The sequence below is a fragment of the Crocuta crocuta genome, unplaced genomic scaffold, assembly GCF_008692635.1.
Source record: "Crocuta crocuta isolate KB4526 unplaced genomic scaffold, BGI_CrCroc_1.0 scaffold566, whole genome shotgun sequence".
Lineage (NCBI taxonomy): Eukaryota > Metazoa > Chordata > Mammalia > Carnivora > Hyaenidae > Crocuta > Crocuta crocuta.
In genome coordinates, this window is record NW_027533114.1 from 323950 (window position 1) to 342640 (window position 18691).

Sequence of the window (18691 nt, forward strand, 5' to 3'; positions counted from 1 at the left end):
TGTCAAAGATTAGTTGGCCATACATTTATGGGTCCATTTCTGGGTTCTCTATTCTGTTCTCTTGATCTCAGCATCTGTTTTTGTGCCAGTATCATACTCTCTTGATGATTACAGCTTTGTATTACATCCTGAAGTCTAGAATTGTGATGCCTCCAGCTTTGGTTTTCTTTTCAGAATTACTTTGGCTATTTGGGCTATTTTCTTCTTCCATACCAATTTTAAGATTGTTTTCTCTAACTCTGTGAAGAATGTTGGATTGGGATGCATTGAATATGTAGATTGCTTTGGGTAGTATCGACATTTTAACAATATTGTACTTCCAATCTATGAGCATGGAATATTTCCCCATCTAGTTTGTGTCTTCTTCAGTTTCTTTAAGAGCTTTCTATAGTTTTCAGTGTATAGATTTTTTTTTTTACCTCTTTGGTTAGGTTTATTCCTTGGTATTTTATGGTTTTTGGTGTAATTGTAAATGGAATCGATTCCTTGATTTCTCTTTCTGCTGCTTCATTATTGGTGTATAGAAATGAAACTGATTTCTGTGCATTGATTTTATATCCTACAACTTTACTGAATTCATGGATCAGATCTAGCAGTTTTTTTGGTGGAATCTTTTGGGTTTTCCATGTAGAGTATCATGTCATCTGTGAAGAGTGAAAGTTTAACGTCCTTCTGGTCAGTGTGGATGTCCTTTATTCCTTTGTGTTGTCTGATTGCTGAGGCTAAGACTTCCAATACTGTGTTGAAGAACAATGACAAGAATGCAGATTCCTGTCGTGTTCCTGACCTCAGGGGGAAGGCTCTCAGTATCTCCCCATTCAGGATGATATTAGCGTTGGATATTTTACATATGAGTTTTATGATCTTGAAATATGATCCTTCTATCCCTACTTTCTTGAGAATTTTTATCAAGAAAGGATGCTATATTTTGTCACATGCTTTCTCTGCATCTATTGAGAGGATCGTGTGGTTCTTGTCCTTTCTTTTATTAATGTGATATATCATACTGATTGATATGCAGATATTTAACCAATCCTCCATCCCAGGTATAAATCCCACTTGATGGTGGTGAATAATTACTTTATGTATCATTGGATTGGTTGGCTAGTATCTTGTTGAGAATTTTTGCATCCATGTTCATCAGGGAAATTTGTCTGTAGTTTTCCTTCTTAGTGGCGTCTTTGTCTGGTTTTGGAATCAAAACCATCTGGTAATTACCATCTGGTAATGCTGGCCTCATAGAATGAGTTTGGAAGTTTTCCTTCTATTTATTTATTTATTTATTTTTTTTTTTTGAACAGCTTTAAAGGAATAGGTGTTAACTCTTCTTTAAATGTTTGCTAGAGTTCCCCTGGTAAGCCATCTGGTCCTGGACTCTTGTTTTTGGGGGATATTTTTTATTATCACATTTTTGGTTGAATATTATTTGCCATACTGTCTAGGAGAAAGACATATGGAAGTTATTTATGGTTTTAACCACAGCTTATTATTATTACTATTATTTGACAGTAATTCTTAATGAGGAGATAGATTTTTGATAGTCATTGGGTTGTTGTTTTTTTTCTTTTTTTTACAAACTGTAACTCCATGTTCTGTAATGTTGTCCCTGATGAGGAGCACTTACCTCTCTGAGAGGCATTGCCTTAGTTAAGCACAGATTAGAATAGGTGTTATAACTTTTTATGTGTATTTGTAGAGACAAATACATGAGTACCACTGATCTAAGGTGAAGCAGACATCTTTCTTTCAGTATTTTATTTATGTAGTTAATCAACAGCTACCTCCATAATTTCTAGTTTTTATTCTATGGATCACAAATCTCAATCACCAAATTGAAGTCTAACGCTGCATTTCTGCCATTCCTCTAAGGCTGAGAGCCCCTGTTAATTCCTGCCACTGTGGCTCTCCCTGCCACACCACAGCCTACATTTTGGTGTAGTTCTCATTGGAGAGAGAATGGAAATTACAGCAAAGCAAGTTCAGGACGTGACTGTCAATTCCCTCATCACATTCTGCTGCCTCTTTGATATCCCAAACCCCTTAGGGACATACACACTGTGATCTCATGCTACCTAAAGTATCCCTGTTGAGCATTCTTGAAGTTACATGCTTATCCCAAGAACAGAGGCAAATGTGACATTTAAAGGGACTTTTTACTTCAAACTGAATGTAAGGGTGACAGTTGCACAGCAGTTACTTGTCAGAGTTTAATGACTAAAATCTATACACTTTTTCCCCCCAGGTTTGGTATACTGAGACCTTCTTTGAGAAAAATATTCTGATATACTTGAAAACACTTCAGATTTGGAGTCAAAATGCTACTCGCCTTACAATTTACTAGCCGTAATGTGCTTGAGCAAGTTATTCATCTCCTCTGCTTGTTTCTTTGATTTTAAAATATGAATATATTGACATAGTACCTACCTTTAAATTCCCATAGTGACATCATTGTAGAAATGGAGATGATGTCTGTATGAATGCATAATAATTATTATATGTGGTAATAGTCATGTTCCTTGCTTATACATGAAATCAATATTATTTTATATACTGAGATTATTTTGAACCAACATAAAGTAAAAGATTTTTTAGTTTCATTTACATGACCAATAGTTTCAACCCAGTTCATTTGTAATGACAGAGGACCTTAAAAATAACAATGATTTTGCAATCAGGTGTGCAACGTAGGTAAACATTAGGCATTTTTATAATTAAAATAATGCAAAGTTTTTAATAAGCTGTATTACACATGGACTGCTAACGGTGCACAATCACTGTCTTACTTCTTTTATAATCGTGCTTTTAGTATTCCATTGAAACATGGCCAGTGAATGCACAATATTCTTAGTTACCATTATGAGGGGCTCTGTATATTACAACGTCTCCACTGTGTCTGCCGTTAGCTGGAAAAATGCTGGGAGGAACAGCAGCTACTATCAACAGGGAGCCATATTAATTATTTGAAATGTGCCTCATAAGAGGAATCAGCAGAGTTTATTACAAGTCGAATATTACTTGAAACGGGAAGGTTACTCTAACTGTTATCATAATCTATGTATCATTAACTTTCCTTGTTTAGGAAAAGAGATTAACAACCCTGTAAATTGCTATAGTAAATGTGTAAAATATAACTGCATATCCCCATTGTAGAAAGAAAGTGGTGGGTCTTCCACTTCTACCCAAACCTTTTTTTAGAAAGAGATTTAAAAACTAGCTTTAGAAATTGGACTGACTCTGTGATCGTGCTTTCTTGCCTCAAAATTCTAATTGCTTACAGAATCATCAGTATGCAACGTGTAGCCTATGAACATTAGAAAAATTTTTAGTTTTTAAACTAGCAACTTTTTCAATCATCTTGACCTTCAAATCAACACCTTAACTGATAAGACAGAAAGTATATTACAAATATGTGTGTGAGCTGGCAGAATATTTTACAAGGACTAGAAAATGAATTCATCTGCCTACTTTTTTTAAAATGTTATTCTATTATTTTTGAGAGACAGAAAAAGACAAGGCATGAGCAAAGGTGGGGTAGAGAGAGAGGAAGACATAGCAGCAGGCTCCAGTCTCTGAGCTGTCATCACAGCTGGATGTGGGGCTAGAACCCACAAACTGTGAGGTCATTACCTGAGCCGAAGTCAGACGCTCAACTGACTGAGCCACCAGGTGTGGTGTCTCCTTTTTATATTGTGGCTAGTTATTGTTTTTCCATAAAACACACTTAGCAGGAAGGGGTAGTTTTCTATTCAAATAATAGAAGTAAATTATGAAAAATAAAATACAAATTAACCAGTTATAAAGTTATCTAAGTAAGTGCTACCCGAGTGTTATTTGACATTGATGCCAGTCTGCACACTGTATATTACTGGTATGAAATTAAATAAGTGCATAAATTGAGAGTAAGTGTTTAGAAACACTTAGGGCAAATTCCTAGATTACTTATTGTCTATTTAATTTAATAATAAAAAATGTGGACTTGTTTATTTGTGTCTTTTTATTCTTCCATTTCATTATTTTTTTGGAAATCATTTTCACTGTAGTTTTAGAAGTGCCATTCCACAATGAATTTGTAATCAATAATTTAAAAAAATAGGTAGTTTAAGAAGGACTGATTTAATCGGTTGATGTTTGGATGATGCAGACTGCTCCTGTGTTTGAATGAATCTGTCGACACAGTTTAATGATAGTTAATTCTGTGCGAAGAAATAATGTGATATCATAAAAACCAAAAAAATATATTAAAAGGTATAACTGCTATTTCTTCCTAACACTTATTTTTGGGTCAACAGGGCAGGCACATCATGGACAGGTATCATACATCTCTCCACCAATTCACCTTGACTCTGAGCTAGAAAGACCCCCTGTTAGAGGTGAGTTGTTTTATTATTATTATTATTATTATTATTATTAATATGATTATTTAAAGNGCATATCTTATTCATAAATAAAATATGAAATACTGTTCAGAGAAGTATTCTTAAAGCAAAATAAGAAATAGAGATACATTGTGATTCAACTAGTAGAGGACTAGTTGAAAACCAATCAGATTTAGAGATTACCAGATAACCATTACTTTTTTATTTTTTACTGAAACTTTCTTCTATTATCTCTTTTTTAAAGAAATTAAGATGCCTTAACCCAGGTCATATTGACATTTACTTCCTTGCAAAATGATATTTTATATTTTATTATTTTTTTAAATGATTTTAGCATTATTATGATCATTTAGTTTTTAAAATATATAAATTAAAATTGTGTTTTTTTAAATTGATACCATTTGTTTAAGGATTTTAAAAATAACTAACCATACAAAATAAGAATTAAAAGTAACATTCATTTTCCCATAATCTAAATAGATTTTTTCTGCTTTTAAGCAAATATTATTAATTATTTTCAAAATGTATTATAATGTTCAAGGTTGATGAGATTGATATAGATATGTTTGTGTTTTTATAAATACCAAATATTCTAAGTCTAATTTTTTTTCAGATTTAAGTGATGCAGGATATTCCCTTATACCTTTAACAATATCAATCACTTGATACAATAAAAGTCATTAGGTCTGCTTTTATGAGCATGTTTTATATACATGCGTTTTCCTCTGCCAGGAATCTCTTACATTTTTTTTTTCTGCCCAGTTAGTTTCTACCAGTGTTTGAAGGCTCTGCTTTATCTTCAGTTCCTCTGTAAAGTCTTCCCTGGCTATGCACTAGGGAGGAGGAAAGTGCATGTATCTGTTCTCCAAATGCCCCCAATGCTTGCCTCCATTATTACATTTAAGATATCTGTGTGTTATTTTTCAGCATGCATATTTCCCTTTCTCTTCTGTCAAGGTCTTCAAGGACAGAGACTGTCATAATTATTATTTCTCCTCCAGCCACTGCTATATGTTTGGGATGTAGTGGGAAGTCATACATTGATTTCTAAGTAACTGAAAGTCAAGGTGACAACCTAGGTTCTGAACGATGCATCCACCTTTTTTCAAGAAGAAAAGGAAGCAGGGATGACAATGGAATTCCATGAAATGGGAGCAGAATGAACCAAAACATAAAACTGTGAATGTTCTGACATTTTTAAGGAAATGTGCTTGGTGCACAATAAAATGGGACAGTTCTCAAGGAAGAGACTGGGAAGATGTGAGAAGTCAGATTGGGAAGGATTCTGTATCAGATGGCAAGAAGGTTATATGGGGGAAAAAAAGGTTACAAAATACTTTTTTTAATATTTTATTCATTTTTGAGAGAGAGATAGAGACAGCATGAGTAGGGGAGGGTCAGAGAGAGAAGGAGACACAGAATCCTAAGACAGGCAGCAGGCTCTGAGCCAGCCGTCAGCACAGAGCCCAACGCAGGGTTCGAACCCAGGAACTGTGAGATCATGACTTGAGCCGAAGTCAGACGCTTAACCAAATGAGTCACTCAGGCGCTCCAAAATACTTTTTTTTTTGTTTTTTAAAGTTCATTGATTTATTTAGAGACAGAGAGAGTGAGCGGGGGAGGGACAGAGAGAGAGGGAGAGAGAGAATCCCAAGCAGCCTACACGCTCTCAGCGCAGAGCCCGAAGGTGGCTCCAACCCATGAACTGTGAGATCATGAACGTAGCTGAAACCAAGAGTCAAACACTTAACTGACTGAGCCACCCAGGTGCCCTGAAATACTTTTAAGTTTTAAATTTTTTTTCTAAAATAAAGTAAAAATAAAATTTGTTTTTCTAACTTAGCGAGGTTTTACATTATAACACTATGTTTTTGATATAAGAAAAAGATCTCTGAAGCCAGTGTAGATGAGGAGAGATTAACAGAGGAAGGCGGTTTCAGTCATCAGGATAAAGATTACTGGGAAATTAGAAGTGTGTCTGCTACTATGGCCAAGTCTGAGAAATCTGTTGAAGAGAGACAGCATTTAACTTAATAGACGTAGGGAAAAGGAGCAGAAATGCCTCTGAAGTTTCTATATGGATTAACTGCTTGGATTCTTATGACATAATCCTTCATCATCAGGAATAGATGAATTTTAAATCAGTGCATTGTTTTAGACATGTTAATCCTTAGTAGAATATTGTCCCTACCAAAGATGGAGGTCCATTTATGCAAGTTGGTGACTTTAATATAATTCATTTCTTCTGACATCCCGGTCTGATTTGGGAAGAGTGTGGTAAAGTCAGGGATAGGGTAGTCTAACAGTACACCCCAAAATTTAGTGGCTTAAATCAGGAAACATTTATTATAGTTCGCAGACTCTAGTTGAGTTGTGTGTGTACTAACTTGGCTGAAGTTAGATGTTTAGGAGTTAGCAAGCTGGTTGGTTTTGTAGAGGAAGGAACTCAGTCGCATGCTTGGTCGTCACTGGGATGATGGCCATATGGCTGTCATCTTCAAGCAGTCTAGCACAGGCTCATTCTCATTGTGACAGAATTCCCAATAATGGGTAGTCAAGTCCCAAAGTTCAGGTATTTTTCAAGACTCTGCTTGTATCATGTTTGTTATGCCTTATAGGCCAAAGTAAGTCACATAGCTTACCCTAGATGTAACAGGGGAGAAAAAGACTCTTTTTTTTTTTTTTAATTTCTTTAATGGCTATTTATTATTTTGACACAGAGAGAGCACGATCAGGAGAGGGGCAGAGAGAGAGAGAGACACAGAATCTGAGGCAGGCTCCAGGCTCTGAGCTGCCAGCACAGCCCGATGTAGGGGTTGAACTCACTGACTGCAAGATCATGACCTGAGTTGAAATTGGACACTTAACCAACTGAGCCACCCAGGCACCCCACCATCTTTTGATTTGGGAACCATAATCCAAAGGATCATGGATATTGAGAAAAGGGTTTTCAGACTACCATAGCAAAACAGAAAAGGATAAAATTAATTTAGAATGAAATAAGACAAAAATTGATAAAATGAAGGGATTTAGAGCCAATTAACTTAAACTTAAGAGTCCCAGACATTTTTATCATTAGTTTCCTCAACTACTACTTATCTCCTCAGAAATAAAAACTTTTCAGTGTCTTTGTGAGGATTAGGAACAATATAGAATAGAATTGCTCATCCAGTAGGTCCTAGATAAAAATGTGGTTATCACCATGTATTTTGGCGGTCACTTCTGTAGCATATGGGAGGAAATTGGACTTTGAAGCCAGGCAAACCTGTATGACCTTAGGCAGCTTCTGTCTGTATTCTGTAAAACAAGGATAATAATGTTACCTGAGCCAAGTTCATTAGGATAATTATGTAATATATTAAGTATCAAGTTCATGGCAAATACGTAAACTAGACCCGGAAGAGTTAGAAGGCAAGTAGGCATTATTAAAAGCTTTCCTTTACATTGGCATCATCTTGAGGTGCCTGCATCTGACTCCTGATTTCAGCTCAGGTCATATCTCACAGTTTTTGTGCTCAAAACCTACATGGGGCTCTGCACTGTCTGCACAGAGCCTACTTGAGATTCTGTTTCTCCCTCTCTCTCTGTCTCCCTGACTGTCTGTTTCCCTCTCTCAAAATAAGCTAAATAAACTTTAAAAAATAAAATAAAATAAAATGGCATCATCTTGGTCAAAGTAGTGAGGGTATTGACCTGGTAAATAATGAATTGCTAGAAACCAACAGTCATCTCTGCTGATACTTCCCTCAAATCTCACTCTTAGAATGACTATCTTGATAACCGCTGGTTCTCATAGCATTCTTTCCTTGCAGTGACCCGGAGTCATTCCTAAATTATTCTGTGATTAATATAATTGCAGTTAAGAGTTACTAGCTCATGTGCCATAAAGTACTGCAATATTCAAAAAAAGAACACTTAAGTAGGTAAATAAAGAGGTTTGTATAAATCACCATAACACTGAAAAAAAATCTTGGGCTTTTTTTTTCTTAAAACTATCTAATAATTCATTTAAAAACAAATATTAATAATCGGATAGAGTCGATATACTAACCCCATTACTTTGGAACTACAAAGTATTTCCCTTCGACTTTGAACCATCACCTTCTTCATTTGCCTTTTTTTATGTTCTGTTTACTTCTGAGAGAGAGAGACAGCATGAACAGGGGAAGGTCAGAGAGAGAGGAAGATACAGATTCTGAAACAGGCTCCAGGCTCTGAGCTAGCTGTCAGCACAGAGCCCAACGCGGGGCTCGGACCCACGAACCGTGAGATCATGACCTGAGCGAAAGTTGGACACTTAACTGACTGAGTCACCCAGGCGCCCCTTCATTTGCCTTTTTTAATTAACTGTATACTCCTACTTATATGTAGTCAAATTATATAAATGAACTCTAGATATTTCTATTACTGTCTATATCTAATACAGAGAGAATTTCTCAAGTAAATTCTAAGTTTTTATAAGAATTTACACAATAAGATATCAGGTTCTTTAAATAATATGGAATTCTAGCTCCAATACTTGGATTTTTTGTGTGAGATATGTAACAGTATCCTTTGAAGTACCTAAAAACTGACATAAGCTAACCATTTTGCTTTTCTTTTTCTATTTTTCTACTACAATAATTGTATACATATTTAGAGTATGAGACAGTTTTGTTGACATTTCTTTCTAAGTTTCTCTATATTCTCTCTCTATCTCTATATATTGTTATTCCCCCTTCCTGTACCAATTTCCACTAGTCCACATGCATTTTGATGTTTTAGGAATTATTGCTTTATATATTAATTCCTTATGTGTTTTGTAGGCTTATATTTTTATAGGAAACTCATATTTAATTTTCTGACATTCATCAAACTAGCAATACAAAACAGTGATGTTTAAAATGTTATTAATATGGTTACCAATATTAACACAAGGGACTTTTTTATAGAAAATATTAACCATCTCTCAGAAACACATCAGATTGCTTGGGATATTTTGCCATTTTATTCTGTTCTCATCTGAAATATTTTGGATTAGTTGGTACATTTTTATGTATATATAGTGATTGTGCTTAGAGTATTTGAGATAGTGAGCTAATGATTGGTAACTTTGGAATTGTGTTGTAAAATTCTATTCTGAAAAAATAATTAAATAATTATATCTCAGGGGTGCCTTGGTGGCTCAGTCAGTTATGCATCCAACTCTCGATGTCGATTCATTTCATGATCGCATGCTTAGTGAAACCGAGCCCCACATCAGGGCTTGGGATTCTCTCTCTCCCTCTCTCTCTTCCCCTTTTCCCCTCTCTCTCAAAATAAATGAACATTTTTAAAAAGTAATAATGAGGTACCTGGGTGACTCGGTTGAGCGTCCAACTCTTGATTTTGGTTCAGGTCATGATCTCACAGTTTTGTGAATTTGAGCCCCACGTCAGGCCCTATGCTGACAGTGCAGAGACTACTTGAGATTCTTTTCTCTCTCTGCCCCTCCCCTGCTCACACTCTTTCTGTCTCTCTCAGAATAAATAAATAAACTTAAAAAATAAAAATAAACCAATAATAATAATTGTTATATCTCAAAAATCACATTTTTATCACATTTTCTCTTTTTTTTTCCTTCAAGTTCTCTATCATCTATGAATCATTTTGATTTTAATACACGTCACTATTTTCCCTCCTTTCGGTTGTCTTGATTTCTTTCACTTTCTATCATTTTTTTAGGAAAAACGGATTATGACATTGATGCATTTATTTGTCATAATATGTTTCTTTTTTGGCATTGTGCATTTTAATTCTGACCAACATGTCCTTAGTAACCATAGGAAAATGTAGTAGCAACTTACTAAATAACCTTGAATAAAATGTAATCTACATTTTAAAATAGCAGCAGTTTATAAATTCTGTGGAACTTACCCACAGATAAGTAAATTTGAGAGATTCTGTTCTTTAAATCTAATGTGATCATACATGGCATTTGGTTACATAATTTATGCCTGTGATGGCTTTATATGCATTCTTCAATTTACAGATTTTATTACTGAATAGGGGTGTAAATTTCAATAGTTTACTAGTGCATTAATGTCACAATACATTACAAGGTAATTAACCAGAGCTGCCACTATAAACAAAAAAATTGTCACAGCCCTCACTATAAACTACTTAATAAAAATAAGATCCTGAATCAGCATTCACCATTATAGTAATTTTTCTTGCCATATGTCTCATTAATCAGCACTTTAAAAAAAATAGCCTCATCTAAAAGCACTATTATTTTTAAACCTTTCATTATTAAAACAAGTTTGTTATAATTTCTAGTTAATTTAATGGGATTGATTATATATTTCTGAATGTAAGTATGTTCTACATGCTTTTGAGACATATTTTCCCATTTTTTAATACTATAATTGGGAATGAAAAACTACTTCAGTGGTTTTGTAGCAGATTTGTAAATAAGCACATTGGGGTTCTTAGCAAGATTCATTGCTAAGAGTTGCAGTTCTGGGGGAAAAAAAAGAGTTGCAGTTCTGAAGGTCATGTGTCCTCACCAACTATACTTTGTCCCTGACCTTTAGTTTGCCTCCTCACTATTCATAATGCAAAACCTCTTACCCTTACCCCAGAGTTGTGTCTGTATTACAGGCAGAATGACTCAATGAAGTGGTAGGGTGGGAGTTTGTTTGGAAGCTGAATCAGAATCCTATTAGCAGAGGTGTCTATTATTTGAGATTCAAATAAACCAGTTGAGGCATGCCCTTGAGTTGATACTTTATTGTTTTGTTTTTGATGTAGTTTGCATCATTGTTTTCCAGTATAAATGTGTGAGAGCTTAGCAATTATAGAACCCTACCTAGGAATTCTTCATAACACCGTTAGCAATTTAAGTTAGATAAATTCCTGTCAAGAACTAAGAAGAGACATTCTTTTCTGAAAAAGTTTTCCATTTATATTACTAAGAATGTTTTTCTTTTGTTCTACTGTATATAAAGTTTGATAGTTACTGATACTCTCCACCTTCCAGTATAATAAACAACTAGTAATAAAGCTGGTGAAAGCAGTATTATATTTACTTTATATAATCTTTCTTTAGGTAAGGTCTTTTATTTAATTAGAAGCCTAATGCCAAATAAGCTAAAATATTTGAACACATGTGAAAATTTTCATCTATTTTTTACTTTTTTTTAATTTGCTATAATAAACTGAGTAATATAAATATGGTTCAATTGGCACATAATCAATGAACTAGAATAATGCCAGGCATTAAGTTTCATGTGAAAATTGAATTACATTCAGCAAATCCATATTGAAAATATTTTTTAAAGTTCAAAACAAACAGATGGTCCTGCCTGGTGCATCTATATTAAAAATAGGCTGTAGCCAAAGATTTAGCATCACACATTAGAGCCATTAGCACACGATATTATCTAGTGGAATGTAAAAACATTTGAGATTGATTAAAATAAAATAAGAACAAGACATCTGGCATTCTTATCGAGGTGTCTCCAGGCCTAATTTTCAGTATTCTTGATGATATTTTTCTAACTTATCTTGTTAGCAGACATTATATGGTAGAAGATAATTTCCTAGTTTTATCCATCCTTAACCCAAGGGAATAAACATGAAACTTGCATATAACAGATTGCTTTGACCATGGTAAATAAGCATGCTTTTCCTATACTTATATGTGTCAAACTTTTTTTTGTACTGTGCTTAAAGTACACTGTGAGTACCTACAATGTAGAGCTTGTTAATGGTAAACATCATTCCCATTTATTTAATATGTATCTTGTGTCAGACATAGGAAAAAGCATTTTATCTGCGTTGTCTCATTTAAGCCTTACAAGGATCCTATCACTTTTTCATTCAGACTTACTGGTCATCATCATTGTATTTCTAGCATCAAGTATACCACTATAACACTATCTAGTAATAATTGAAATTGGGTTGGATTTAATCGAAGTTAAATTCTAAATGATAAAGGGTACTTTTTATTCAATATTATTAGGATTAAGTGAGTGTTCTATAAATTATAACATACTTTACAAATGTAAGTTATTTAAAAGCCAACATTTATCATTTGAAATGACCTAGCACCATCCTGCAGGTCTTTGTGGTATATAATTTGTATGTTGAGAATAATTATGCAAGGAAGTAGTATGACCTGGTAGTGTTTTACAGTGGGTTCTTGGTCATCTTGTCCTGATAGTTTCTCAGTAAGCCTGAATGAGAAGTGAGGTAGAGTTTGTTTGAATACTACTTCCATACTGGCTCGTGGAATGATATTCATAATAATCAAAGGGCATTAAATAGAGGCTTGATACCGTTGTGATCTGAACATCCTCCTTCAGTTTCAGTGTGGCTGATGGCAGATCCAGTGATAATGATCCTTGACTTGAATATGTTTCCTCCATGGAGCCTATGGCTCAAGGGAAAGGAAAGTCTCTGGAACTAGGCTGTGTCTAAGCATCCCCCGCCTACCCAACACGGCTCCCCAGCTCCCTGTGCCTTCTCCTAAGATTGCTCACTGACTCAGCTCTCCTAAGATTGTTCCTATGGATTACAGGACTGACTTATCTTGGTTTTATTTGGCTTTTATTCTCATTCAGAAAGATGAGAGTATAGCTTCTTTATCTTGTTCAGAGAGAAAATATTTAGTATTTTCTGAATGTCACAACTTTTTTTATTGCTAGTCGGTAATAATAATAGTAATGATAACAAGAGTTAACATTTATTATTCAAATTAACTTTCAAAAATCATACATTAAAACTGAAAATTATCCATATGTCCCCCTCTCTCCCAATTCCATAGAAAACCAACATAATATTCTTCTGAATATTCTACTGGATATCATCTTTTTTGAGTGGACATGGATAGAACATTTAGTAATATTTAATAAATGTTAATCACTTAACATTTGTGCCTGGCTGTATTTGAAGCACATGATACGGATTATTATGTCAATAAGTTCCTGAATCTCATGAAGCAGGTAGTATTCTTACTGTATTTTTGTGAATGAAAAACTTGAGCCATAGAGATTTTCTCATGAAGCAGGTAGTATTCTTACTGTATTTTTGTGAATGAAAAATTTGAGCCATAGAGATTTTCTTTTAACTTCATAAAGGTCAGACTAAGTATTACACATTGGAGCCAGGTTCAAGCCCAGTTATCTATAAAAATTCTGCTCTGTCAGTTTTTCATTTATACAAAAGGAACTGTGACTTCATTTCCAAAACAACATACTTTAGGAGGTAATTAGTAATGAAACATATTACCAGAAGGGATGGGGTGGGGGGAATCTATAGTTATAGGAAAAAAAAAAATTCTCACTATCTCGATTAGTCATCTTATGAACATAATATAGCACAAGTCACTACCCAGTGACCAAAAAGGTTTTTGCGTGTCTATTGTCTTCTTCAATAAAATAGAATAATGTTCTATTTATTCTGATGGTACACTGTTACTTTCTGCTCTTTTCGCAAAGAATCTTTCTGTTTCTCTCAAAAGAAGTATCTGAAATCATACCATGAAACAAGAAATCAGGGGCGCCTGGGTGGCTTAGTCGGTTAAGCGTCCGACTTTAACTTAGGTCATGATCTCGCGGTTCGTGGGTTCGGCCCGTGTCGGGCTCTGTGCTGACTGCCAGCTCAGAGCCTGGAGCCTGTTTCAGTCTGTGACTCCCTCTCTCTCTGACCCTCCCCTGCTCACGCTGTCTCTCTCTCTCTCTCCTAGAAATAAATAAAACATTAAAAAAAAAAACAAGAAACCAGACATTGTGAGAAAATATCCCATTTTTGTAGTTTTAAATATTCTCTCCCACTAATGATTGTTATTATTTGTGAAAAGAATTTTATACCAGTATACTAAAAATAATTATCTTATTGCTTGGAGTAGAGAGCTAACTGATAGTTGTGCTGACCGCTACTACCAAAGCCTGGGGTGGGACAAAGGAGGAGGTTTTGACTTCCAAATGGAAGAGTCACCTTTAATCCCACCTACTGAATGCTCACAGCTGCAAGGTTTCCAATTTTTTGGTGTACTCATGTACCCACTCCTTTTCCGGAGTATCTTCCTTAATAATTCTTACTTGACAATAGATGTAAAAGGTAACATGATAAAATTTATCTATGATAAATCCTTAAATTTTAAAATACCTCTTACTCTTAGAGTCAGTTGCCTGAGACTAGATAAGATCTCTTTTCTCTAGATACATCTGTATCACCAGACAGTAAGGACAGTAAGTGCTGGAAATGTTAAGGACACAGCATCCACTTATATATCAGTACTCGGCAAATGAGGATCTCGTTTCCTCGGCTGATAAAAGGCATATTCTTCTCTGTTGGAAGTGTTGACTTAGGCTATTATTCATCCTGTAACACCCCAAACAGTATTACCTTCACAAGAAGGGGCACTTTATCTCCCCCAATGTGTACTAAGAAGTACTTTTCTCTGTTAGTTTTATCTCTGGTTCCAGCAACTATTTCCAGTTCTTGAGTCCAGGGAAAAAAAAAAAAAAGACAATTTCCCTCACTGGAGCAGATGCTCCTATTAAGTTTGGCATCACATTCTCCTAGTTGCAGTTACATGGAAGTATGTAGCTTAAATACTAACGCTTGCATTTAATCTCATAAATCCACTGCAGTTTGCTAACTATATGACCTGTTTCCCAAGATTGTTTAAGTATCAAATACCAAATATATTATATGTGAAACTGCTTTACACCCTATAAATTGCTATGTAAATATTGCTTAATATAATTTAGCAGCAGTCTTTATTGTTCCAGTGTAAGACTCAGTACAGCTCAGACATGGTGAGATCAAGAAAATAAGTCTTCAAGAGAGTTTAAAATGTTCTTATCCTCCTCAAATCCTACTGGCTTAACTGTGATAGTTTTTATTAAAAATAACCATATTTTTCTGTGAATGTCTATGCATTTAACTTCAAACATGTATCAAACAATACAACTACATATTAGCCTCTCTCTGTGCCCTTCTGAAAGATTAACTGCCATTCAGTATTGACCAAACATTTTCTATGCAGTAACATCTTACGCATGGTTAGAGTCCTAAGTTAGTAAGCAAGGTCAAAACAAAACCAAAAACACAACCCATCTTCAAACATCCTCTAAATTATCCATAAAATACAATATATCCAACAATGACTTATTCCTCAATAATACAACACCTAAACAGAATTACCTAAAACCTCCTTTGGCTGTGATGATACTTGGTGAATAGTATGGGGAAGCACAGAACTGAGGGAACACTGTCCCTACCCTCCTGTCACTCTGGGTCATGTTCTCATTGATTAAAATGCCAAGTGGAATGTTTTCCCAAATTCTTTTTGAATGTATATAGTTGAATTTAAGCCAAATGAATTTGGATGTGACAATACTATTCTGACTGCCAGCTATTTGGCATGCACTTTACCAGGGGACTGGCAACACCATGGTAGACAAGAGAGAAAAGACGTTTACTCTCATGGGTTTTACCTTGTATTGGAGGAAGTCAACAATAGATCAATTATACGTTACATAATCAAGTGGCATGTTGGTGGCTCATTCAGTTAAGCATCCGACTTTGGCTCAGGTCATGATCTCGGGGTTCATGGGTTTGAGCCCCACATCAGCTGTGCTGACAGCTCAGAGCCTGGAGCCTGCTTCCAATTCTGTGTCTCCCTCTCTGTCTCCCTACCCAACTCATGCTATCTCTCTCAAAAATAAACACTTAAAAATTTTTTTAAAGAAAAAATGAAAAGAAAAACCACTCTAGGGAGGTGACTTCTATGCTGAACTGTGAAGAATGGAAGTGAGTTGTGTATTGAGCTGTATCAGTTCTTTGTATATTTTGGATAGTAACCCTCTATCAGATATGTCATTTGAAAATATCTTCTCCAATTAAGTAGGTGGCCTTCTTTTGCTGTTTCATTCACTGTGCAGAAGCTTTCTATTTTGGTGTAGTTTTCAATGGTTTATTTTTGCTTTTATTTCCATTGCCTCAGGAGTACATATCTAGAAAAATGTTGCTACAGTCTATGTCGGATTATTTCCTGCGATCTCTTCAAGGATTTTTATGGTTTCAGGTTTCACATTTAGGACTTTAATTCATTTTGAATTTATATTTGTGTAAGGTGAAAGAAAGTGGTCCAGTTACAGTATTTTCCATGTTGCTGTCCAGTTTTTCAAAAATCACTTGTTGAAGAGGTGGTCTTTTCCCCATTGTGTATTTATTCCTCCTTTGACGAAGATTAAGTGACCATAGAGTTGTTGGTGTATTTCTGGGTTTTCTGTTCTAGTCCATTGACCTATGTATTTGCTTTTTGCCAGTACCATACTGTTTTAATTACTACCACTTTGTAATAGAACTTAATATCTGGAATTGTGAAACTTCCAGTTTTGTTTTTCTTTTCAAAGATTGCTTTGACTGTTTGAGGTCTTTTGTGGTTCCATAGAAATTTTAGGATTTTTTGTTCTAGCTCTGTGAAAAATGTTGGTATTTTGATAGGGATTGTGTTAAATCTATAGATTGCTTTGGATAGTATAGACATTTTAACAATATTTGTTCTTCTAACCCATGATCATGGAATGACTTTCCATTTCTTTGCATTGTCTTTAATTTTTTTAATCAGTGTTATATAGTTTTTTCTCTTCAGTTAAATTCATTACTAGATATATTTTTATTGTTTTTGGTGCAATTGTAAATAGGACAATTTTCTTAATTTCAATTTTTGCTGCTTCAGTGTATAGGAATGCAGCAGATTACTGTACACTGATTTTGCATTTTGCAACTTTACTGAATTTATTTATCAGTTCTAATTTTTTTGTGTGTGGTCTTTAGGATTTTCTATATGTAGTATCATGTCATCTGCAAATAGTGAGAGTTTTCTTTCTTCTTTATTAATTTGGATGCCTTTTATATTTCTTTAAGTTGTCCAGTTGCTGTGGCTAGGACTTCCAGTGCTATGTTGAATAAACATAATGAGAGAGGGCATCCTTGTCTTGTTACTGACATTAAGGGAAAAGCTCTGTTTTTCACCAGTGAGTATGATGTTGGTTGTGGGTTTTTCATATGGTTTTTCACATAAGACCATTATTATGTTGAGATATGTACTTTGCAGAGGATTTTTTATCATGAAGGATGTTGTACTTTGTCAAGTGCTTCTTCTGCATCTATTGAAAGGATATATTCATTTTTATCCTTTTTGTAATTCATGTGACATATCATGTTGATTGCTTTGTAAATTTTAAACTACACTTGCGTCCTGGGAAAAAAAATCCCACTTGATGGTGGTATATGATTTTTTAAAATATATTATTGGATTCAGTTTGCTAATTTTTGTTGAGGACTTTTGCATCTATATTCATAAAAGATGTTGGCTCATAGTTCTCTTTTTTTGTGGTGTCTTTATTAGGTTTTGGTATCAGGTGTCTTTATCTGGCTTTGGTATCAGGGTGATACTGGCATCATAGAATGAATTTAGAAGTTTTCCTTTCTCTTATTATTTATTTATTTATTTGGAATGGTTTGAGAAGAATGGGTATTAATTCCTCTTTAAAGGTTTGGTAGAGGGGTGCCTGGGTGGCTTAGTCAGTTGAAGGTCCAACTCTTGATTTCAGCTCAGGTCATGATACCAGAGTTGTGAGATACAGCCCTGCATCAGGCTCCATGCTGAGCATGGGGCCTGGTTAACATATACTTTCTCTCTCTCTCTCTCTCTCTCTCTCTCTCTCTCTCTCTCTCTCTCCCCCTCCCTCTCCCCATCTGCCCCTATTCCCCACTCGTGCCTGCTCTCTTTTTCTCTCTCTAAAATTAAGAAAATAAAATAAATGTTTGGTAGAATTTGTCTGTGAAGCCATCTGGTCCTGGACTTTTGCTTTTGGGAAGTTTCTTGATTACTTATTCAATTTCATTGCTAGTAATCAGTCTGTTCAAATTTACTACTTTTTCTTACTTTAGTTTTGGTGTTATAGGTCTCCAGGAATTTAATCATTTTTTCTAAGTTGTCCAATTCCTTGGCATGGAGGTTTTCATAGTATTCTGTTATAATTGTTTCTATTTCTGTGGTGTTGGTTGTTACTTCTCCTCTTTCATTAGTGATTTTGTTTATTTGGATCCTCTCTCTTTTCAAATAATTCAATTAAAAAATAAGCAGAAGACATGAAGACATTTCTCCAAGACATACAGATGTCCAACAGACATACGAAAAGATGATTAACATCATCCAACATCAGGGAAATGCAAATCAAAACTACAATGAGATAGCACCTCACACTTGTCAAACTGGCTAAGATCAAAAACACAGGAAACAAGTTGTTGTCAAAATCGTGGAGAAAAAAGAA

General features: G+C 34.8%; 1 protein-coding gene across 1 annotated transcript in view; it reads left to right on the forward strand.

Moving 5' to 3' along the window:
- ADGRL3 (adhesion G protein-coupled receptor L3) overlaps positions 1-18691 on the forward strand; it is a 517257-nt gene that overhangs the window by 277451 nt on the left and 221115 nt on the right. Inside the window, exon 6 of the mRNA XM_077746215.1 lies at positions 4290-4370. Coding sequence (XP_077602341.1) covers positions 4290-4370 — 81 coding nt within the window. The remainder of the gene's footprint in view (positions 1-4289; positions 4371-18691) is intronic.